The sequence below is a fragment of the Pogona vitticeps genome, chromosome 12, assembly GCF_051106095.1.
Source record: "Pogona vitticeps strain Pit_001003342236 chromosome 12, PviZW2.1, whole genome shotgun sequence".
In the NCBI taxonomy this organism is placed as follows: Eukaryota; Metazoa; Chordata; class Lepidosauria; order Squamata; family Agamidae; genus Pogona; species Pogona vitticeps.
Window position 1 is genome coordinate 2,456,657 of NC_135794.1, and position 22,912 is coordinate 2,479,568.

Sequence of the window (22,912 nt, forward strand, 5' to 3'; positions counted from 1 at the left end):
TGGCAGCTAGCAAGTTCAGTCGCTTCCGGGGGGAATGGTCAGAAATGAGTTTTCATCAAAAGTGCGCATTTCATAATGTGCTCTAAAGCAGCAGGCTTTGAATGCCTTATTCCAAAAGATTTGATGGGAGCAAAAGGTTTTAATCAGTCCTCCGAAAAAGTATGAAGGACTGACTTTGCCCGGCTTGTCCCTGTTGTGAGAATCGTGATGTCACCACCGTGGAGACCTGGTTTGATACCCCCCACATTTGTTAAAGAACAGACGCCGTGCAAGTTCTCACGGGATTTTCTCAATAAACAGGAGAGTGGGGGGGTGGGAGAGGAAAGCCTCTGCGGAGAAGAAGGCCGTAGAGAAGACTCTTAATGGACTTGGTCCCTCCCGCAGGGGTCATCCGGCATGTCGGAGATGCCTTGAAAGATCATTCTTCAAAGTCCAGAGGACGGATCTGTGCCATAGGAATTGCTCCGTGGGGCATTGTGGAAAACAAGGAGGATCTGATTGGGAAAGATGTAAGTGGGTTTTTACTGAGGTTCTCCTCTTTTTCATTTCTCTTTGCCGTTTGTGCACAAAACCAGAGAACTGGATGCATTAGAAGGCTGTTGGTGCAGGACTCTCGGAGAACTCTTCTTCGGATGAGTGAGAAGAGCGGGAATTGAATAAGAAAGGAAATAATAGGGGCCACTTCTCCCTCTCCCAACCCCCCAGTTTGTGCATGTGTATGTGCATGCGTGCACGCTAAGCCTGTGTACTTTAATCAGCCACAGGCTGAAATGAGCAGCTGAAGCTTTCCTTAAAAAGAAATTGAAATGAGAAGAAAGTGCCTGTGTGTTGATGTCTACCTGTCCGAGATGCTCCAGCCATATAGAAGAAGGGGCCTCGCCTAAGATTCTGAGGCTCTTCTCACAGTCCCACCATGAGCAGAGGTTTTGGCTGTTGAGGCAAGGGAGAAGACGTGACTCCCAGAATCCTTCAGAGCCCAGGCTTCCTGAAGATTCTGGGAATTCTGACCAAAAAGTAACGTTCCCGGCTTCTGAGATGATGGAATAGCCTCCACAGGGGAATGACTGACTCTCCCCCTTGTTTGTTTTTAACCAGGCTTTAAAAATACTTGTGCTTTGTTTCAAGAGTTGCATTTTTATTTGAAGCCTTCAGGATTTGTTATTTTACTGATTTGGATGGTTTTGATGGTCAGCTGTTTAGTGTATTTTTAATTCATTTTTTACGGTGTGAATGTTTTATCTTGGCTTGCTCTTGCCCCTCTCCAAAGGTGATTTGGTTCCACATCATAGTTTAAGACTAGGGGAATGTGTCTCAGCAAGCTTCAGAGCTGCTCCATCCCTCCAGGTCTTCTGATAAATGCAGAAGGATGCTGGAAACAGATGCTTCTCCTTCAAACTTAACCAGAGTTTCCAACGACATCTGAACTTAAGGAGCATTGTTTAATTTAAACTACAATTTGAAGGCAAGCCAGGATTTTAAAGCACAGGTGGATCCTGGTTTGTTTTAACTTGGTTTTCTTCAGAAATTCTGTCTTGATGAGTGCCAGTACAAACTGACCTGGCTAGGGCTCATATGTGGATCAGAATGTCAGCTCGGGGGGGGGGGGGGAGAAATAACAAGCGTATTATAAAATGCACATTTTTGTCCTGATGTAAAAAGATCCCAATGCGAATTACTGCAAAACAAGGATGGAATAAACTGATACTTGAACAAGTATCAAAAACCAAATGGTCTTATTTATCCATCCATCGTTTACCCCAGACACAGTTTCATCGGGTCCAGAGTTCATGCAGATTTTTGCTTAGTCTGAAAGTGGATTCCGAGTGGATCCGGCTGCTCTGCCTTGAGTAGTTACAGAGAAGCGGTGCTTTCAGCCGCAGTGTCTTTTCTTCTGCCAGCCTGGCCAGTGTCAGCTGCCAAGCCCTCCCTTTCCCTCACCCTTTGCTTCCTTCGCCTCTGGCCACTCTCGCCTAGACAGGATGCACAGCGGCCAGCTGGCAGAGGGTGGCGCTTGTCTGGGCCGGTCACATGCTCGCTGCCATCCGAAGGCAGAAGCCTTTTGAACAAAGTGCTCTCCCTGCTTCTGATAAATGGTCCGTAGAGGGCAGATTTACACCGCAAACAGGCATGCTGTTTGCACCAGTTGGGTTGCAAACTAAGCAGTGAAAGCCACAGTTTCAGTTTCACCTCTGTCCCAAAATCCCAGGGTATCCAAGCACTTCACCCTCCTTTCACAACAGAGAGACTGTCGCACTGTTTTGTTTTTACCTTACAGGGTTGTTTACAGGGTTTCCTAGGGTAACGTGCACAAAGGACTCGAGAAATATTGAAGCGCTACAGAAATTCTGAGCAATATAGGGCACACAATCTTTACGACTCCCAAAAGTCCACGTTGGTTCTCGGATTCTGGGATTCATAGTCCAAAAAAGTTACTTTCCAGAGCTCTGTGTAGAGCTGGTGCAATGTAGTCAGTCTGCAGAATTCAGGCTGAAGAAAAGGCATTTCGAATCATTTCTCCTCCCCGAAAGTTTACCAAGACCTTGGAGCCAGGCACTGTATCTCAGATAAAGCTAAATCTTGCTGGGCTTCCCTGTGCCAAGAGGAGCAGGGATTAGGGATGCTTCCCTGAGCATGCTGGAAGAAGGGCTACACAAAAATGCTGGAAAGGGAGGGAGGGAGGGAGGGAAGGTGGGCTTGTGTTTCCCCAAAGGATCCCGGAAGGTGCCCTTCAGTGAAGGTGCTGAGAGACCATTAGCCAACCTCCTGGAGGATCTTGAGGTTCCTTGCTGGAGATGGCACGTTAAAACCCTCGGGCGTCCGGCCGGCTGCAGAGTCCAAAGACCGCCTGCATCATGGAGCCACGTTTTGATTTTCCTTGCCTAAAAAAAAAAAGCAAAATGAAATAAGCTTGCCCTTTTCTTTTTGACAGGTGACAAGAGTGTATCAAACCATGTCAAACCCACTAAGCAAACTCTCTGTGCTCAACAGTTCCCATACACACTTCATCCTCGCCGACAACGGCACCCTCGGCAAGTATGGGGCGGAAGTGAAACTCAGGCGCCAGTTGGAGAAACACATCTCCCTCCAGAAGATCAACACCCGTAAGTGGCGCTGGCCGGGGGAGCCTCCTCACCGAAGGAGCCTCTCTCTCGTCCTCAAAGCTCATTCCTCCTGCTGTTGGTCACCCTCGTGTAAGAACACCGAATCAGTCTGGACTCAGTAGGTCACAGTTTGGGTGATCAGAGAAGGGGCGAGCAGAGCTGTGGGAGAGATGCCTAAGTATAAGGCATACTTATTTGCCTAAGAGATTTCTTACAAGCCTCTCCTAAAGTCAACATGGAAAGCATGATTTGGCTCAAAGTGACACAGAGTTGATAGACACCCATATGTTTCACGAGTACATTATATTGTGTGTGCAAATTTTTAATGTGTTGCAAACGTAATAATATGTAAAGCGCGTGTTTGTTTCCCATAAAGCAATAGCATACAGAAGAATCTTTCTCTCTCTGCTCACCTCAGATGTGGCCTAACCTGTTTGCGCTTTCCCATCTGTCTTCTGCAGATGTGCCGAGATGCACGTAATACTTGTCAAACAAGCATATTGGTCTGAGAGATGGCAATTAAGTCCTGAGAGGCAAAATGCACTATATAAATAATTGAATGTGTCTTTTTTTTCTTTCTTTCTGTTTTTGGTTGACTTCGCTTTATTCCTTGTATGCTGAATTATTCCATGTCTTAAAACCAGGCCCATGAATCTGAAAATATCCTGGAGCTAACATGCCTTTTACTGCCAGGCCCATTTTTAAAAATGCACATTGACACCAATTGATGTCCTTCTGTCCTGGCAAAGAAAGAAGTCTCTAATGGGCCCACAGTCTGACCTGATAGCCCAGGCTCCAAACTTGCTTCCTATTCCAGATTTCATGTCCAAAGTCAGAGAGAGAGAGAGAGAGAGAGAGAAAGAGAGAGAGAGAGAGAGAGAGAGAGAGAGAGAGAGACCTAACTAAGTAACAATTGTGTGTCCAGATAACTGGTCCTCCTGTCTGGACATCCAGTGGCTGCTACTGGACACATAAATTTTATCAATGACCCAAGAACTTAAACCCATATTGGAAGACAACCTACACACTGAGTGCAGGAACAAAATGTTAATGAGATTCAACAGAAGTAGTAGAACATAAGAAGGCATCACACCAATCATTCATTTTGAAGCATTGCTCTCTACTACATAGTATAACAATTGATCAAAGTATGCTCTTTTCACTCCTGTCTAATTGCAAAAAAAAAAAAGAAAAAAAAACAGAAAAAAAAACCCTCTCTGTGATCTTAAAAAGATTTGGTGTTTCCATACAAACACCAAATCCTCTTTTTAAGATCACAGTGAGTTTTGCTGTGTTGGCAGTTTTGAAAATACTTGCTTTAAGTTACTGCAGATCCACAAACAAAAATGATCCTCAGATATATTTTTGGTACCAAACAGTAGTTGGAAACCAAGTTTTCTCCTGAAGTTAATGTTTTATTGAATTTGCTTTGCTTTGCATTGTTTAATCCATAGAGGGGGTCAGGCTTGTTAATCACATTCAACTCAGTCCCAGTGCTGTGCCGTGGCCTTACGTGGCGGGGGAACGGCTTCCCTGTGTGAGCCCTGAGAAGGAGAAATGGACACTGAGCTACAATTTCTTTGCAAATACCCCAGGCGATGAATAATCCTAGGCACTAAACCTTAAGCAGCAAAAGGAGGAGCCTTTGAACAGGTCTCCCATTCTCTTGGCACAAACCCTCTTCACGTATCTGAAACAACGCGGGCGCATCCGGCTCCACTGGATCACTGCTGAAGGTTGAGGTGACCCTTGGTTAGCTTACGGACCCCATATCCTCTGTTTGATCCATCCTCTCCGGCTCAGCAGTTTGCGGGGAACTTTAACCCTGGCTCACAAGCGCACCCAGGTTTTAAATGTAAGAACCCCTTTTGTAAAAGAGGAGTGAGGGCAAAAAATTGCATGTTGGGAGAAATGTGTCTCTCCTGCTCTTGCAGCATCTCCCACCCCGACCCCCGCCAGGCACACAGTGGTCTCAAAAGCCCTGTGCCTGAGCAATCATCCTTTCAAATGAAGCCTGGGTTTCCCTCCCAAGAGCAACCGCAAATCAAGAGCGAGCTGACTGGCAACAAGTGGGATGGGGCACGCTCGTGCTCATGGATCGAGCATCCTTTCCCCCTTAAGGAAGCTCTCCTTCTCAATGGCATGCGAAGTGTATTATCTAAGAGCCAAACAATATTTCACCATGGAGAGGCATGAATGCACTCCTGGCATCTTTAAAGCATCTTCGAAGCCCTAAAGCAGCAGCCAGGGGGAACCATATTGGGCTAGAGCTGAGAATTGTGGACGCCTTACCCTAGGCACCACTTTCTTCATGAAAATGATTGGTCTAATTAGGGGACTTGCTGAGGGAGCCCCGTGCACACAGTTGCCGTAAGAATAAGCTGACAGATTCCTCCCCTCCTTGGAGTGGCCCCGTGGTCCCCCCACGCTGCTCATCAGTTCATGATCGAGGGTCATCCAAAGCAAGGTCTTGAGTGTTCCAAGAAGGGTGAGCCCATAAATGTTCTCTCCTCCATGGAATTTGCATCACATCCAGTGAAAAGAGCTGATGGATTTTCTTTGGCTTTTCTTCCTTCATCTCTGGCAGCCCACTGGGGCTTCTCCCCTGATCCTGCTCCCACCTCCTGTTTTGGGTTTCGGCCATCTGCTCCCAATACACATAATACTGAGTGTGGGGTGTGGGATTTCGGGATAATGCTTTCTTTTCCTTTTTAGTCCTGCAGCCGCCTGACCCGTTGTTACCAAGTCTGCTCAGATCACGTGACCTGTGGGCTTCCCTTTGTCATCCTATGCCTGGAGATCACAGTGGGGCAGGGACAGCAAAGGGGTGCTCAGCTGTCGTCTCGAACTTCGGCCGGCCATTGTTATTTGCAGCAACAGTTGTGAACAATAGAGTTCACCGTGGGTCACAGGAGGGATGGGTCTTGCAAAAGCTGTGTCAACACAGCAAACCTATTTATGCCGCTTTAGCTATCACGATTGGCTTTGAAATTGAGAGCAGTCATTTCTTGGCTATTCCGCTAGAAATATGGTATGATATGGTCTGATACCCCGTCTTCATTCCCTGGCATTCATGTAACTTATTGGCTCATTAAGACGTTGAAGATTCTCCTCTTTTGAAAGTCAATTAACGACCTTTTCGGTTTGGTCTACAGGCCTGGGACAGGGCGTTCCTGTGGTTGGACTCATAGTCGAAGGTGGTCCCAATGTGATTTCAATTGTCTTGGAATGCCTCCGTGAAGATCCCCCACTTCCTGTTGTGATCTGTGATGGCAGCGGCCGGGCATCAGACATTCTATCATTTGCTCACAAGTACTCGGAAGAAGGAGGGTAAGAGAGTCCCAGAGGTATTGTGTTTAGGAGGAACAACAGTGTGACTAGGAAACAGAAGCCCTGTTCAGGCATAGGACTAAGCTGTGTGTTTTGGGAGGGGGAAGGTGCTAAGGGTAGGGAAAGCCCTTCAAGTTCTGGAGGGTGGCAAACATGGTTCCCAGCCCTTGGCAGTTTTCCACCATGGAGTGAAATCTCCGGGTCCTCCAAGATCATCTGGAGTTGACCATATACTAGACACACAGCTTGAAACAACCTACCTGCTGATCAAACCAAAATAAGAAGAAATTGGTTACAGTTGGAGGACTTGAATCCTATTGTGCTTGGAGAGAATCTAGATGGCTTTTGAAATCTTTTCCCTCTCCTCATCCCAAACATCTGGGATGCCTAAGGTGCAGAATTATGAAATAGACAATAGCTATCAGCCTCTCTGTGTTGATGGATGTGTATTTTATACAGCACGTATAAAGCAAAGCCTGGAAAAGTTACTGTTGTGGCCTTCAGCTCCTGGACTTCCCCAGACAGTGTGGCAACTGGATTCTCAGCAAGAGCCTTTTTTACAAGCTGTAGGTGCAAGGGAGTTTTATACTCAGCAGAAGGGAGGAAAGTTACAATGCAAACCCCTCTTCTTCTTCTTCTTCTTCTTCTTCTTCTTCTTCTTCTTCTTCTTCTTCTTCTTCTTCTTCTTCTTCTTCTTCTTCTTCTTCTTCTTCTTCTTCTTCTTCTTCTTCTTCTTCTTCTTCTTCTTCTTCTTCTTCTTCTTCTTCTTCTTCTTCTTCTTCTTCTTCTTCTTCTTCTTCTTCTTCTTCTTCTTCTTCTTCTTCTTCTTCTTCTTCTTCTTCTTCTTCTTCTTCCTGTTTGTTTTTTCCCTTGGATTGCAAACAAACATCCTCTCAAAAATGCTGAACAAATTACATAAAGCTGCAATGCTAGGCTTGCTGGCCTGAAAGAAAGCCCCATAAAATCCTGTAGTACTTGCATCTGAACAGGCATAGGATCATGCTACAATAAGTCTGTTTGTGTATTTGTATGTGTTTGTATATACACATAAGCATGCATGACTGTCTGCCTGTCTATAAATATGTTTTTTTTCTGTTTTAACCATGTTAATTCAGGATCATAAGCGAGTCTCTCAGGGACCAGCTTCTTGTCACCATTCAGAAGACCTTCAGCTACAGTCGGAACCAAGCCCATCAGTTGTTTGTTATCCTCATGGAATGTATGAAGAAGAAAGAACTTGTAAGGCTCTTATCTGCTATTTGAATGAACAAATGAATGAATGACCGAATGAATGAACAAATGTCACGGCCCCGTTGTACATTATGTTAAGCACTGATCACTTAGAGTAGACTATGATTTTTTTAAAAAAAGCATTCGCATGATTCACGAGCAACAGAGCATGCCAAGCCGGAGACTTAAAACAATTGTCATTCATCTCTGCCAGCGAGCTCTGGGAATTGTAGCTCAATGGGCGTAGACCTACTGATAGCCAGGAGAGAGGTGCTCGGCTTTTCTGTTCATATTTTTCTTACCTCAGGTCAGTTGTTATGACTATACTTTCAGTAAACAGCAGACCATCTGAGCCAGGAGTTCTCATTGGTTCTTGTGGAGACGGACAGTGGGCACACAGAAGCAGGGGAATGGGTGGGTGGTTTCTGAGAGTGGGAAAGACTAACTGCCTAGCCCAAGGGGTATCCAGCTTTGGGTAACCCAGCTGTTCCCGGACAGCAACTCCCAGAATCCCCGGCTAGCACAGCTGGTGGTGAAGGCTTCTGGGAACTGCAGCCCAAGAACAACACCTGGAGACCCAAGGTCGAGATCCCCTGGTCCAGGCCGTCATTTCCTGCTCTCAGAAATCACTGCCACAGGTTGACCATCCATGCCCTGCTTCTTCTTCTTGCCCACGGTCAGTCTCCCTAACAACACCGTTTGTAGTGTGTAGACGTCTGCGCATGTCCCCAAGGGGTTCTGGCCCCAGTGGCTGTTGTCTCATGCCCTCCCCCTCACAGGAATACAGCCCGCGGGAGCTTCTCCATGGGCAAAGGTGGCCTCTTGCACTCAAAACATTCCCCACCTTCTGCTATTTGCACGTAAGCAAATGCTGGATCCCCTTGCTTTGCATTCACGTTGGACTGACAGTGTTAAGTCTAAGGACAGAGAGCAACTCCTCTCCCCTGTTACCTGAACTAAGTTCAGGGCTGCCTTTCTGCACTTAATCAGCATCTCCTGAAATCTGAATAGGGAACCACCCCTTTACATGGCCCGTCATGTGGCGCTTCCATCTGGTTCTACAGAGGGAATCCCTTCTGATTATATAATCTGCTTGTCCTTTTTAAAAGCCTCCATCAACAAATAATTTTTTTATCCTTCCTGTGGAAAGGAAATCAAGTAAGCAAATTAGAGCTTGCATATTTTACAGCAATAGCAATTAAATGGGCTTTTTTCTTTCTTTTTTTTTTAAAGTGGGGAGTTAGGAGACCAATTTGATCAGATTAAATGTTAATCCCAGTGTTCCTGTTTGGAGATGAATGGTCGCAAGCAGAGCATCACGGTATCTTGTTTGCTTTTCTCTCTTTGCCAAATCCAACTGGTTTCCTTGTGCCGTGCACAGCTTGCTATGCCTCCTGGCAAGAAGGGCCAGGACCTGATCCTCCAAGCCACTGCTCGAATACAGGATCTTATCAATTCAGGGAATAAAGTCACAGTGCACATAGGAAGCAGAAGTCCCAAATCCATTCCCGTGAGTTAGAGCAGCTGAAACCTTGATTTGCTCTGACCAGAGATTCCGCCATATAGCGCAGCTGTGTTGTGGGAAGGGAGGTTCACTCAATTTGGGGGGGGGGGGGCTTCTTTTGTGTTCCATCACTGCTTGAAGTCTTCTGAGCAGTCCCTTCTCAGACACCTTCTCCAGGGAAGATTCTCAGGGACCATCTTTGCCAGACGGTGACCAAAATTTGGCTTTTGAAGTTGGCTTTGCAGAAGCTGTGTTATATATATATTTGTGAACATCACTGCTATACACTTCCCAGAGACAGCTTCTATTTCTTAAGTGTCCATTCAGGTTGGAAGATTCTGGGGCATAGAATCCAAAAGGTACTTTTTCCATGCTTTGAGTTAAATCAGGTGTTTAGGCTTCCCTTGCTGAATAGGAGAATCCCTTGCCTTTCAGTTTTTATTTTATTCCCTTTTCCTTTGATTCTCCCTTTTTAAATTCTTCTAAATTATTCTCAACAAAAAGATGGGACCCTTTATTTTTGCCCTGCTATTAAAAGATTACATGAGCTCTAAATCTGAACAGAATTTCTTCAGCAGGCAACAGTTACTTCTGTTTTTTTTTCCTTTTCCTTGATTGGCCGATCCTTTAGATCACTGTCTTCCGCATGGGATCTGAGGGGCAACAAGACATTGAGATGTCCATCTTGACAGCTCTCCTTAAAGGTGAGTTACCTGAGCAAGGTTGCAGAAACCTGAAAGATGCTGTTCTGTCCCTATTTGCATATCAGTTTCGCCACCTAACTGGCCCATGATCCTGTAGATTAATAATGGTGGACCAAGTGTAAAGCGTTTTAATGGGGTCCACTTAGAACAGAGAGAATCCCACCTGTGGTGCTTACACCCAGTTTTATACTTTTGTGTCTTTCCTGAGCTTTTCATTTCCCCCTGAGATTGCCTGTGCTAGAAAATACAGTTTCCCCAATATTTCATCAAATTAATTCAACGGATGGCCATTTCCAAAATGTAATGCGACAGAGCAGCAATCTTTAAAAGGTGCTGGGAGATGATTTTTTTTTGACATGCAACGTGATTAAGAATAAGGAAGAGGAGAGGGATTCTGCCTTGGTTTTAACCTCCTCTTCAGCTTGGCCACTCAGCTGTTCCCACCTTTCGTACATTAAGTACTGTCTCACTCCTGGATATAACACCATGTGTGAGCAGTCATGCAAACTGATTTCCTTCCAGGCATTTGATGTACCTGATTGGGGTATGCAAATATTCAATATTTTTTTAATTAGGACCCACACAAATGGTGTGAAATAATGGGCAAGCTTTGGGGAGGATCTTCAGAACTCTTTTTTGGGCTGGATGTTAAGGTAAAAGGTAAAGGTTCCCCTTGAAATTTTTGTCCAGTGGTGTTCTGACTCTAGGGGGCGGTGCTCATCCCCGTTTCCAAGCCATAGAGCCAGCGTTTTGTCCAAAGACAATCTTCTGTGGTCACATGGCCAGTGCGACTTAGACACGGAACACTGTTACCTTCCCACCAAGGTGGTCCCTATTTATCTACTCGCATTTGCATGCTTTCAAACCGCTAGGTTGGCGGGAGCTGGGACAAGCGACGGGCGCTCACTCCGTCACATGGATTCGATCTTATGACTGCTTGGTCTTCTGAACCTGCAGCACAGGCTTCTGTGGTTTAGCCCACAGTGCCACCACGTCACCATGTTACCCCCAGCCAAAATGGAAGACAAACAAACAAACGAAAAAGTTAAAAAAAATGGCTTAATGCTGTGTCCATAAGGTGTGCACCTAGAGTCAGCCTCCAGAAGGAAATGGCTGAGGAATGGAGGCCAAGCTGAAGTGACAGACAGTCCATCATTGGAAGCTTAAAAACAGTTGGAAAATTCTTGGGATCCTTTCATTATAAGGAATAGAACTAGAGTTCTTATTTGTTGTGTTTTGTCTCTGTTTATTTAATCAGAAGGAGGCCGGAATCAGGTGTTTTGTGGACGGAGAAGTAACTCTGTCTTTGTCTCCTTAGGTACCAACGCTTCTGCGCCAGATCAGCTGAGCCTGGCCTTAGCCTGGAACCGAGTGGATATCGCACGTAGCCAGATATTTGTCTTTGGACACCACTGGCCGGTAAACATTTCGCTCAGAGAGATTATCTGGTCTTTTTAAAAAAAAAATGCAGTCACCATTTATCTTAGTTTTCATGGGAGCCTGCGTTCCTCTGACCGGTAGACTGAGCCATAATTTCTTCACAGCAGCTTATCTAAATAAGATCGGGCAAATCAGTTTAATTCGGTGAGAACCACCCTTGATTGATCCGCAGGCCTCTCTCGACCACCCTCCTTTCCACCCAGTGGCCCGCCAGAAGATTCTGGGCAACAGGAATACCTTAGCCCCAGAGCTTGGAAATTTTACATTTAATATCTCTGGTTTCCAGAATTCCTGGAGACTGATGAAGTCTGGAATCTGTGGTCCAAAAAAGTAAGATTTCCATACCCTGATGAGCACCCATGACAACATTTCTATCTAAAAAACAAATGTTACCATAGAAGAAATAGTTTTTTAAACATTTAAAAATGCGAGTCATCCTCCTCCCCAGTTACAAATCTTTGCTATACTTGTATTTGTATCCTGATGACTCCTTTCTTATTAAATAAGAAAATTAAAAGGGATTGCCTTTGAGCAGGATTGCTAGGCTTTTGCCTCCTGGATGTGTCTCTTTGCCCTGCTTACGTGCCCTTGGTCTCCAGCGCAAGACGGGGCATCTTGGGAGACAGCCGGGCCGTGTTCCTCAAGCTACCCTTTTTGTTTGCTCTTCCCTACAGCCCTTGGGGAGCCTGGCAGCTGCCGACGGGGCCGGCCCAGAAAAGGAGAAGAAGTCCCCGGTGCCTCAGACAAAAGGAGCCAGAGGGAAAGGGAAAGGGAAGAAGAAAGGGGGGAAGCAGAAAGAAGAACCAGAAGAGGAAACGGATCCGAGGAAACTTGAGCTGCTGAACTGGGTGAGGCTAAGAGCGGCGTTGTCCCCGAATGTCTGCTCTCATTTCATTGCTCCTTTCCTCCAACTCGATTTCATCCGGATGTCGCTTCTCTCAGGGCCAGCACATGGGAGTTAGACCTTAGGCTAAAAGAAACGGCGCCTGTGATTGACTGGACCATGGAGGGTCTACTTCTGATTCACAACCCCCCCCCCAACAAGCAGCAGCTCTTGACCGAGCAAATCTTCCCACAGACTCTCTTCCGCAGCGTCTGCACTTAGAGTCGGCCTTTTTTCATTCAGCGTCTTTGTCCCTTTTCTTTCGCCGACCTCAGGTGAATTCCCTGGAGCAAGCCATGCTGGACGCCCTGGTGCTTGACCGGGTGGATTTCGTCAAGCTCCTGATCGAAAACGGAGTCAGCATGCAGCGCTTCCTCACCATCCCGCGGCTGGAAGAGCTTTACAACACCGTGAGTGACCCTCTGTTGGAACGCAGCCAGAGCCGAAGGGTGGCGGAGGTGGCCTTAACGCCGGGTCGTGTTGTGGCCCGTGAAGCGAGGTGGAGGAAACCGCTGACAGGGATGTGGTCCTCTCGCGGAGGGACTGAGCCATCCAAAGGGCAGTGGCTTGCCATCTGTTGCGCTTCTCAGATGCTAAGATCGGCCCACGGCCAGTGGCAAAACCACCTTGAACCTGCGGCTTCACAGACCGAATGGTTCAAACCCTAGAGAGGAGCAAATAGGGTGGGAGCTTTAGGAAAGGCACAAAGGGGCAAGGAAGGGAAAGGGTAAGAGGGCGAACGTTGAACGACTCATCCTCATAGGCAGAATTTAGATTTTTTAGCATATAACATGGTTCTGTTGGTATTCTGAGGGCTTGAGACAAAAAAAGAGAGTAGCATTTCTAAGCTCTTTTTGTTTTAATTTCTCCTGACCAAGTCTGACTCTTGTCTTTTTCAGAGATTGGGCCCACCAAACACCCTCCATCTGCTTGTCAGGGACGTAAAAAAGGTAAATATTTCTGTGGGTTCGTTTGACGTCCTTCCTTGTCCGAGATGCCTGCGTGGGTTTTTCACTCCACCTACCGGCAGAGAACATAATTGCAATACTTAGTTGCTTTTGTAATTATCACTGCAGAATTTTGGCTAAGTGCATTGCTTGTTTACTAAAAATACAATCAACCCATAAAGGAAGCTGGTGCTCCAACATACTGCACACACGTTTTCCCCTGGAAAGAAGAGAGTTTTTAAACTCCACTGAATTCTAAGATGTGGTTCTTAGGTCTGGGCGTGGTGCAGAGGAAGGCAACTGAACTTATCAAGGGGTTGTGGTATATTCTCTTCAACGAAATGGTAAATCACTGGGGGCTTTGTAGCTTTAAAAGATGGCAAACAGCACAATCATTGTTTGTGACATTGTATGAAACAAAACATTGCAACTGCTCTCGTCAACTCGAAGCTGACCTATACGTTATAGACAAACTTTCACTAGAAGAGAGAATTCCTCAAGCCATGATTGTGTGTGATTATTGCAGCAGGGACTCTTCATATCTCATGTAATTATTAAATTACCTTCCTTTCTTTCACAATGGGTCTTCCCACCATAGCCATGCTCTTCCTGAGTCTGATTCTCAGCTCTGAAAAACTGCCTGTGCCATATCTCTTGAATGCTAACATGTTTTCAGCGCTAATGATGGGCTATTATATACAGTTTGACCCTTAGAGAGTGAGTAAACGTACGTGGTTTTCTCCCTTCCCTTTTCTTCCCACAGTACTAGAACTAGGGAACTTGACTGGCAAGCAAACGACAAACAGATAATTAACTAGCCAGAGGTGGGGATACCCACCACCATTGGTTTGTCATATTTATGAAGAACTGGAGGTCTGCCGAGGTTGAGCAGAACTGCATGTACTCATATAAGGGGGGGAAGGACAAGAGGGTTACCTTCATGCCCTACTTGGGTGGGTCCAGTGGTATCAAACTGGCGAACACAGGAAAGAAAAAGCTAGACTATGCTGCCCCCTGGTCTGATCCTGTAGCCTGACAGTGACCGGAGAAAGGGGAACCAGTTTTGAAAGGGTATCTGGGCCACAGGAGATCTCCTTATAGGGTGATATATGTGCATGTTGTGAGTTCATACCTCATGTTTCACCACCAGCATTTTCCATTGTCATTAACATGCTGTTATACGTTTCTCCCATCTTCCTCTCTCCATCTCTGTCTCTCTCGGTCCACCCTGTGCCACTCCCGCATTCCCTGGGCTCATCATCATTCAGCGGCAATCGGGGGGATTTGGATGGGTGAACATGGAGGTGAATGGCTTGCTTTGAATGCTGCATTTTCTTTTTAGTTAGTTTTTGTCTTGCTTTTCATAGACTAGGCTTCCATCTCGGCACCCAGATCCAACAGGGAGGCATTGTCTTTAGATCAGAGTTCCGGGATGTGTGCCAGGATTTTAATAAAACTGTCCAGTCTTTAGCAATATGACAGTAGAGGTTATACAACCAACACAGTTACCAAATCTGGGCTGCAGATTAATCAGATGCTTGTTTTGGCTTTGAAATGCTGTGGATTGTAGTTAACATGGCTTTGCTAAATGGCAGCAGGCGGCTAGTGTGGAGCATTGCTTCCTCAGAGTCTCCCTGAAAAAAATGGAAGTTGGGGGTATCTCTGCCCAAAACTGATAACAGGAATGATACCATTTTCTAAATCAAAATGTGTTGCTTACCATTAACTCTCATTCCTGGTTCTCACACCTTGCCTGTTATCACTAAGTCACGGGAGCGGATTGAATTCTGACCCAGCGTTATCCTGTTGGTTTACCTGTTGTTCACAGAGGCACAAGGCAATATTTATCTCCATAAAATGACAGCAGGCTCCGCTAGAAGGTAAACGAGTGAGCCGTAAAGGTGTTGAGATTATGAGGAGAAGGTCCTCTAAGTCCCCGTAGTTGCATCACACACAGTTAATCCCCACCCACCCCCACTGGCCAGTGTACCCAGTAGAAAAGACACAAGGGCAGGCAATGCTCATGCCTAGCTTCTGACCATTTTATATGGGCTTGTGTAAGAGTTTCCTGGCTGACTGCACTCCCAGTGGTTAATATATATATATATATTATATCTTCTATTCAGAAGTCTCAAACAAATATAATAATACACATGGAGAAAGAACCCCCACCCTACATTATACAAAGTGCTTTAAACCATCTTTAAAGTAAATGGAATTCGTGAATGGATAAAAGCTCCAAACAGACAAATGATGAGATTATCGGGGGTTGAAAACCCCATTCAGAATACAGCCATTTTTAATGCTTTAAAATATGCTGTTGGGTGGAGATAATAGAAAAGTCCTTGGCTCAAGGGAGGAGGAAATCCTCCGCAGGCAAGAATGACATTCCTCTGTTGTGAGTAAAGATTCCAGTCACAAACATTCATGACTCTTTCCTTACTCTCCCACCAACCCCACCCCCTGCAAGATTCTTTGAATTAAAAACTGCAAGTGGGTGGAAAGAATCAGATCACTTCATGCATCCCACAGTTGGTTTTCTCTTCATTTGCCCTGTATGGGATAAATAAAGGATGACCTTTTACTATGGAAGTTTACGGTGGTGCATTCATATCATGGATTGACAATGTGTAGCCTTCTACATTATAATAGCATCAAAACTACCTGGCACCATCAGTGGCTGGGGGCCTTTTTAAAAAAAAAATGCTAACTTTTAAGATTGGTTTTCAATTTTTTAATCTTTTTAAATAAAGTGGTTTGATTCGGTTGTGCATTGCTTTGGGGGCCCTCGTACTGGGCAATGATAAATTGATTTGAATCAATCAGTCAACTAAGCAGTCAACCAACCAGCCAACTAACTAGTCAACCAACCAACCAACCAACCATCCATCCAACCAACCAACCAGCCAGCCAGCCAGCCAGTTATAGGACTTTCAGTCTCACAATATCTAGAAGGCAGCATTTCATCCATCTCATACTTGTGACCACATATATTCCTGTATTGCTCTTCCACAGTCTGATGGCAAACTGCCACCCAGGGAGAAGCAGACACACACACCCCTCAGTGAGGACCACAAGATCTTTAACCATAAGTCCCAGAATTCCTTCAGCCAGGATGGCAAATGCTCAGCCTGGCTGGGACAATTCTCACGGCTGTGATCCCAATCAGTAATGTTTCCAAAGCTCTCCATTGGATCAAAATGGACTCAATTTACTCAGTTCTACCATTTATTATTTATTTATTTATTTATTTTATTTCTATCCCGCCTATCTGATCATATTAGACCACTCTAGGCGGCTTACAGTAAAAACAACAGTGTAATTTTAAAACTTTACAGCAGAAACTTAAATAAAAAATAATAATAATAAAGAACAGAATAAGAAAAAAGATCGTCAAGGGTTTTCTGTTGGGAAGGCCCGCCTATACATCAATGTTTTTAGTTGTTTCTTAAAAATGCCCAGCGAGGGAGCCGCGCGAATCTCAGGGGGCAAGTTGTTCCAAAGGCGAGGAGCCACCGCCGAGAAGGCCCGGATTCTGGTCTTTTCCTTTCGGGCCTCTCTCGGCGTTAGGCTCCTCAGCCTTATCTCCTGGCTCGCGCGAGTGACACGGGTAGATCTAGATGGGAGAAGGCGTTCCGCCAAGTATCGAGGTCCTAAACCGTTTAGGGCTTTGTAAGTAAGCGTTAACACTTTGAAATCAATGCGGAATCGGATTGGCAGCCAATGCAATGCGGCCAGAGTGGGGGAGATATGTTGGTAGCTTCTCAGCCCACTGAGTAGTCTGGCCGCCGCATTCTGCACCACCTGTAGTTTCCGCAGCAATCTCAAAGGTAGCCCCACGTAGAGCGCATTACAGTGGTCTATTTACTCAAAAGTAAGGCCCTCCAACTCAGTCGGAAGGCTATATGTATCTGCTCAGAAGGCAATCCCATTGAGTTCAGTGGGACTGCCTGACATATAAGGGTGTAGAGGCTGCGGCCTTAATCTGTAATAACTAAATAGTTATTGGGTGGAGATCAAAGCCAGAAAAGATCATGTGACCTCCTAGTTATAGGTTTCCTCAAAATAATGATACTTCTGATGGGGTTTTCTAGGGAAATTTGCCCCCTGATTACCACATCAGCCTCATCGACATTGGCCTGGTGCTAGAATATCTCATGGGAGGGGCCTATCGCTGCAACTATACACGGAAGAGCTTTCGGACGTTGTACAACAATTTATTTGGACCAAAGAGGGTAAGAATTGGTTGCGTTCTATTCTTATTCTTGCCGTAAACTCTTCACGAAAAAAAAATTAGCTCTATTCTCTCTCATCCAACCACCCGCCATCCATTTGATCTCTGCATGCGTGGGAAATGTTGAGTTTGGCTTGATCCCTTCTTAAGCATTTTTCCAGGATGCTAGATGAGGGTTTTTTTTTTGTTTGTTTGTTTGTTTTTTGGGAGGAAGGCATGGATTCAGTTGCACAGTAAAGAGAAAATAACAAACCTGTAGTTTCAAGAAGAAGATGGGATGGGGTGCTGGTTGGAATGCGGACCGAGAGTAGCTTGCCTGAGGGGATCAGATCTCTCTTCAAGACAGGGAGGAGCATCCAGGGGATCCCCAGGGGAGACAGAGGACCGGTCAGGATGGAATCTTGGCCTGAACCAATCAGACTATCCTTTTGGTCTGAAGAGTCGGGTTCACCTCCCAAGGGTGGGCCATGGGCTGTACCTGCCGAAAGACCCAGGGGCTCTCCCAAGTGGCTCTGTTTAAAAGACTTCAGGTAGCAGGTGATAGAAAAGAGAGCCTCCACCTGAAACCAGGGAAAGCAACTGCCTCTTAAGCAGACAATAGCAGGTGAGGCGGGGAAAGACCATCCGCTTCCCAAGTGGAATAGATGTTTACGTTTCCGTGATACGGCTCCTATCAGTTCATGTTCCTGACAAAATACTTTGGGTTTCCTTGATTGCTGTGCTTTGGAACCACATTGATCTATTTGCTGGACATTTTTCTTCCACTAACATCTCACCGTGGCACTGACCAGGCCCAAACTTGCTTGACTTCCACAATGTGGCTGAACCACGTGCCTTGGAGCCACAGACATAGAAGGCAGATCTGCCGGAGCGGTTTAGTGCCTGAATGCAAGGGCTGACTCTTTTGGTCTAGTCACTGGTGGAAGGGCGAGGAAGCTGCCATAGTATCTGATGGACACAGACTTGTTCTTAACTGAAGTAGATCCATTTACGTAAATCTATGGGACTCAAGATGGCCGTGAATATCTTCTGTCCCATTGATTTCATTGATCCACCAAAACTTACACGAGAAGTGCCCTTTGTTGGAAAGACAAGTAGATATTTTCAGTTTAATAGCATCGTACTGATGGATAAACATCAGCAATATTTCCTCACAAATTGTATTTTCTTTTCTCTTCCAAAACATGCAGCCTAAAGCTCTTAAGCTTCTAGGGATGGAGGTAAGTTTTTGCTGTTCCTGTTTTCACATATGTAGAAGTCTTCACCCTTCTTCACCTTTCTTCCCTAATTCAAGGAGATGTTTTCAGAGGTGTGTGCCTCCCTCTTCGCACGATTCATTCAAAATAATGGGAGGAGGTCAGTGTGAGTGATGATCAAAATATCCCTCTGAATTCTTATACATTTAATCTGGCTTTCCTATTTGGATATACAAGCCGTTCTGGGATGCCCCTCTGGAAATCTAAAGGTATTGTACTGCATCGTTAAGATATAGTGTAGGCTACATTTATAGAAATGACCATGGAAGAATTATAAGAGATTTTGCCATAAACCCCTGTTGTGTGTACGTTCATCTTGACTGTTAAGAAATTCTACCATCAGATCTGAAAGCAGGAGTGTTGAAGAGCATACACGTTAGGTGATGACCGGGGAGAAACTGAATTTAGTAGAATGTGTTACTCAGTGATCCAGAATGACTACCATTGTCTGGGGCAGAACCACAAATGTTAGCCCCTTGCCAGAAAATATGGATCGTCCCCAAGCCCCCCACCCCACCCCTCCAAGATATTTAAACAGCAGAGGCAGAGGGTCCCACAAGGGCCCTGGTCTTCTTCAACAGCACACCCAGGAGATTAATCAAAAGATTTGCTTTTTAGTGGCTATGTCCTCCTCCTCTTCCTCCCCCTGGTTGTGGCTGTTGTGGCCTGCGCTGAACAGCTGTTCCTCATGCGCTCTGCACCCACAGAGGGCCTCAGTGAGCACTGTGTGTTGGGGCAACTGTGTGTATCCCCGGAACCTCATTCCACTTTTGCCCTCTTAGATAAAGATGACATTTTCTTGGAAGTCAAAACCAATCCATGCTTGTTGAGTGTCCTCTGAGCTATTGGAATAAAGGCAAATATTATGCCCAGAAAATATATAAGCTTTGATTCTAAATGGACATAAACACATGTTGTTATTATATCAACATTAAAATCACTTCTAAAAGATATAAATACCAACCAATCCTGTTGCTGGAAGCCGGTAAGCAGCTTTGCAATGTCCGAAGGAAGCTTCAACCATGCTTAATCTTCTTTGGGATCTCTTTGTCTTCCTTTTATGATGACTACAGAGCTAACTGTTCAGCTCTCCCAAGGCAGGAGGCGGCTTTTTCAAAGAGCCTGAAGTGGCCAGCAGTGGCCTGGATCTAGAGGTGTGCCAACTGCAAGCAGGCCATGCGCTAGCAAGAGAGGGTCAGATCTCTGTACCCTCTTCTGAGATGAGGTCCTTGCACCCTCGACACAAGAGGAGGCTAGGAGGTTCCATTACAGTTTGGCGTGACTTCCAGTCCCTCTTATCATTATCCAGAGCTTGGAAGAGTTACATTTTGGGATTACAGCCCCCGAAATGACCACAGTGGTTGCAGAATGCCAAGAGCTGTAAGCCAAAGAAGCAAGTTGTTCCAGTGGACAACCATTCTCCTTGATGCATGGAGAGCCATCATTCCTGCCTTGTCTATGGGCCTGGCAGACCTTGTATTCTTCCTCTCCAATCCTAAAAAAGGGTGGTGGTTTTTCCTCAGCGTACGTGCTTCTGATCTTTGAAGACTCTCTGTAGCTTCCTTCAGTTCTTTCCCTCCATGTTGGCTCCTGTCACAATACCCTACCCTCCTTGTCCCTTTAGGTAATAATGGCTCCTCCAGCGTGTCTCCTGCCTATGTAAGACGAGAGATCTCCTACTCAGAGGTGAACATTCCTTGTAGCTGACCAAGAATTCTCCCGCTTCATGTCTTTTTCTCCTTCCTCACATGGGCTTGCTTGATCTTTGCATGGAATGCCAAAACTAAATGAGGTCACTTTAAAAAGAGGCTACCTGTCCCTCCCAAGCACTATGATGGGGATCATTAACACACACAGTGATTCTGCATGCTTGAATTTCTGTGTTTTTCTGGGTATCTGCTACTAACCAACTGGGCATGGCCTTTTCTGTAAGCATTTCTGCACAGTTCTTTCTGTCTGCTGGCATGGTTTGCAGTGTGCACGTGAGCCCAGCACAACTCCAGAGTAGTCTTCACGCTCTACCTTCTTCCTCCTTCCCAGGACGATGAACCCCCAACGAAAGGGAAGAAGAAGAAGAAGAAAAAAGAGGAAGAGATTGATATCGACGTGGACGATCCGGAGGTCAGCCGCTTCCAGTACCCCTTCCATGAGCTCATGGTCTGGGCGGTGCTGATGAAGCGGCAAAAGATGGCCCTCTTCCTTTGGCAGCGAGGGGAGGAATCCATGGCCAAGGCCCTGGTGGCCTGCAAGCTCTATAAGGCGATGGCCCACGAGTCGTCGGAGAGCGAGCTGGTGGATGACATCTCCCAAGACCTGGACAACAACTCCAAGTCAGTTGGGCGGGAAGGCGGGTCTGGTCTGGAATAGAGCCATGTGGCCAAGGCCTCCCTGTCCATCCCCTGAGAAAGAGAAAGAGAAAGAGAGAGAGAATGATGGGTTCCTTAGTTTTGGCTCAGTTGTGCTTGGCCAGAAAAGTAAAAGCCATGGCAGTCCAAGAAAAAAAAAGCAGAAGAGGATGGATGGGAAAACAGCACATGCCCCACTGAAAAAGGATTTGCTACTCCAGTCATCTGGAGTTAACCAGTAGAGTGTTGTCAACATGAGTACGAGAAGCTGTCCCTCCGTATTTGATGCCCGTGGTGCTGCTGATCCTGCCACGGTTAATTCCATGCAATTCCACAGCTGCCTGCTTCTGTCCAGGCACACACGACTCCTTGAAAGCCCCCCCCCCCGGTCTGTCTGGAAGATCAGTCGTGCAAAGGCCAAAGTCATAAAATATAAAGTTCGGGTATAAAATCATAAAACTACCAGCAAGGAGCAACAGAAAAAACAGAGCCCACCAGGTCAGAAACTTCCTGCTCTGATTTTTAATTAATTAATTAAATTAAATTGTCCTTTTACATGTCAATCAGTTTCTGAACAGGTGTGTAGAAAGACGGTTCAGTGATGCCATAAATGAATACATGTTGTATTTGGACAGAAAGCAAATCATGCAAATACATACCCTTAAATTACAGGCTATTTTTCTCCAAAGCAAACATAAAGCACTGTACACACACTGCATGTCGCTTTGGTTATGTTGTAAAGAGACCAGGGTTAGTTTTTCTGGCAACGAAGGTGCATGAACTACCCTGACCACTGGAAGGGGAGAACCTTTTCCTTTGTGATTCTTTCCTGCTTCTTGTCTCTCCAGGGACTTTGGCCAGCTGGCGGTGGAACTTCTGGACCAGTCCTACAAGCACGACGAGCAGGTGGCCATGAAGCTCTTGACCTACGAGCTGAAAAACTGGAGCAACTCCACTTGCCTGAAACTGGCCGTGGCAGCAAAGCACCGGGACTTCATTGCGCACACGTGCAGCCAGATGTTGCTGACCGACATGTGGATGGGCCGGCTGCGGATGCGGAAGAACCCGGGCCTGAAGGTGGGCGCAAAGGACAGGGGTCTCAAAGATGCGTCCGGGTGTTGTGCAGCAACGAGAACTCTGAACAAGCGACACCAATGCTTGTATCACTTTCCCCTGACCCGTCAGGGCCAACCTCTTTCTGCTTGAGGAGGTGGCTAGTGAAGACCTGGCTGCTCCAGAATGCCTTGGTAGGAGCAGACTAAGGGGGCTGCAGGCAGCCCAGTGGTATTCGATGGTCTCTGAGAGGTGTGAATGGATTTCAGAGTTTACATCGGCAGATTTTCTGTCAATGTACGGAAGGCCACAAAAGAAAGTAGGAAGGGGTTCTTGTTATGCTCAACATAAGCATGTTTATGGCTCATGGCCTGTTGACAGTTTCCCAACGCCTCGGGGGCAAACTGAGGAAAGCCTCAAGATCTAGTAAATCAGTCTCTTGCCTTGTAGGGAACTCTAGGTTCATGACTGGCTCCTTTTAAGGAGAAAGGCAGGATAAATATATTTTAAATATATAGGGGAGGGGAGGGAGGAAGGAAGGAAGGAAGGAAGGAAGGAAGGAAGGAAGGAAGGAAGGAAGGAAGGAAGGAAGGAAGGAAGGAAGGAAGGAAGGAAGGAAGGAAGGATTACATCAAGATCAGGAGGTAGGGATTAATTTCTTTTTTTTAAATTGCCATCTTTGCTGCTTGCCCTATGTAACACATTTTCATTGCCTGCCATCACTGCTCTTTGCCCAGTGAAGGGAACCTTTGGAAAAGTGTTTCTCTTGGGGGAGAATAGCACATGGAGGCAGAAGGAAGAGCCCCCTCCTCTGGATCCCCCCCTCCTGATCAGTTTCACAACACACCCTTCTCTCCAAAACACACCAAGGGGGCAGATCCAGTG

General features: G+C 46.0%; 1 protein-coding gene across 8 annotated transcripts in view; it reads left to right on the top strand.

Annotated features, from left to right (window-relative positions):
- Window positions 1-22,912, top strand: part of TRPM1 (transient receptor potential cation channel subfamily M member 1) — a 68,987-nt gene that overhangs the window by 30,747 nt on the left and 15,328 nt on the right. For 5 of the 8 annotated variants that reach the window (XM_078380912.1, XM_072981858.2, XM_072981860.2 and 2 more), the window contains exons 5-18: window positions 385-509; window positions 2,930-3,101; window positions 6,257-6,431; window positions 7,547-7,670; window positions 9,797-9,869; window positions 11,188-11,288; window positions 11,984-12,157; window positions 12,468-12,602; window positions 13,092-13,142; window positions 14,408-14,443; window positions 17,234-17,374; window positions 18,564-18,593; window positions 20,670-20,959; window positions 21,823-22,051. In XM_078380912.1, the coding sequence (XP_078237038.1) occupies window positions 385-509; window positions 2,930-3,101; window positions 6,257-6,431; window positions 7,547-7,670; window positions 9,797-9,869; window positions 11,188-11,288; window positions 11,984-12,157; window positions 12,468-12,602; window positions 13,092-13,142; window positions 14,408-14,443; window positions 17,234-17,374; window positions 18,564-18,593; window positions 20,670-20,959; window positions 21,823-22,051 (1,856 nt within the window). The remainder of the gene's footprint in view (window positions 1-384; window positions 510-2,929; window positions 3,102-6,256; window positions 6,432-7,546; window positions 7,671-9,796; window positions 9,870-11,187; window positions 11,289-11,983; window positions 12,158-12,467; window positions 12,603-13,091; window positions 13,143-14,407; window positions 14,444-17,233; window positions 17,375-18,563; window positions 18,594-20,669; window positions 20,960-21,822; window positions 22,052-22,912) is intronic. The other 3 variants (XM_072981861.2, XM_072981863.2, XM_072981865.2) reach the window with 1 other exon arrangement.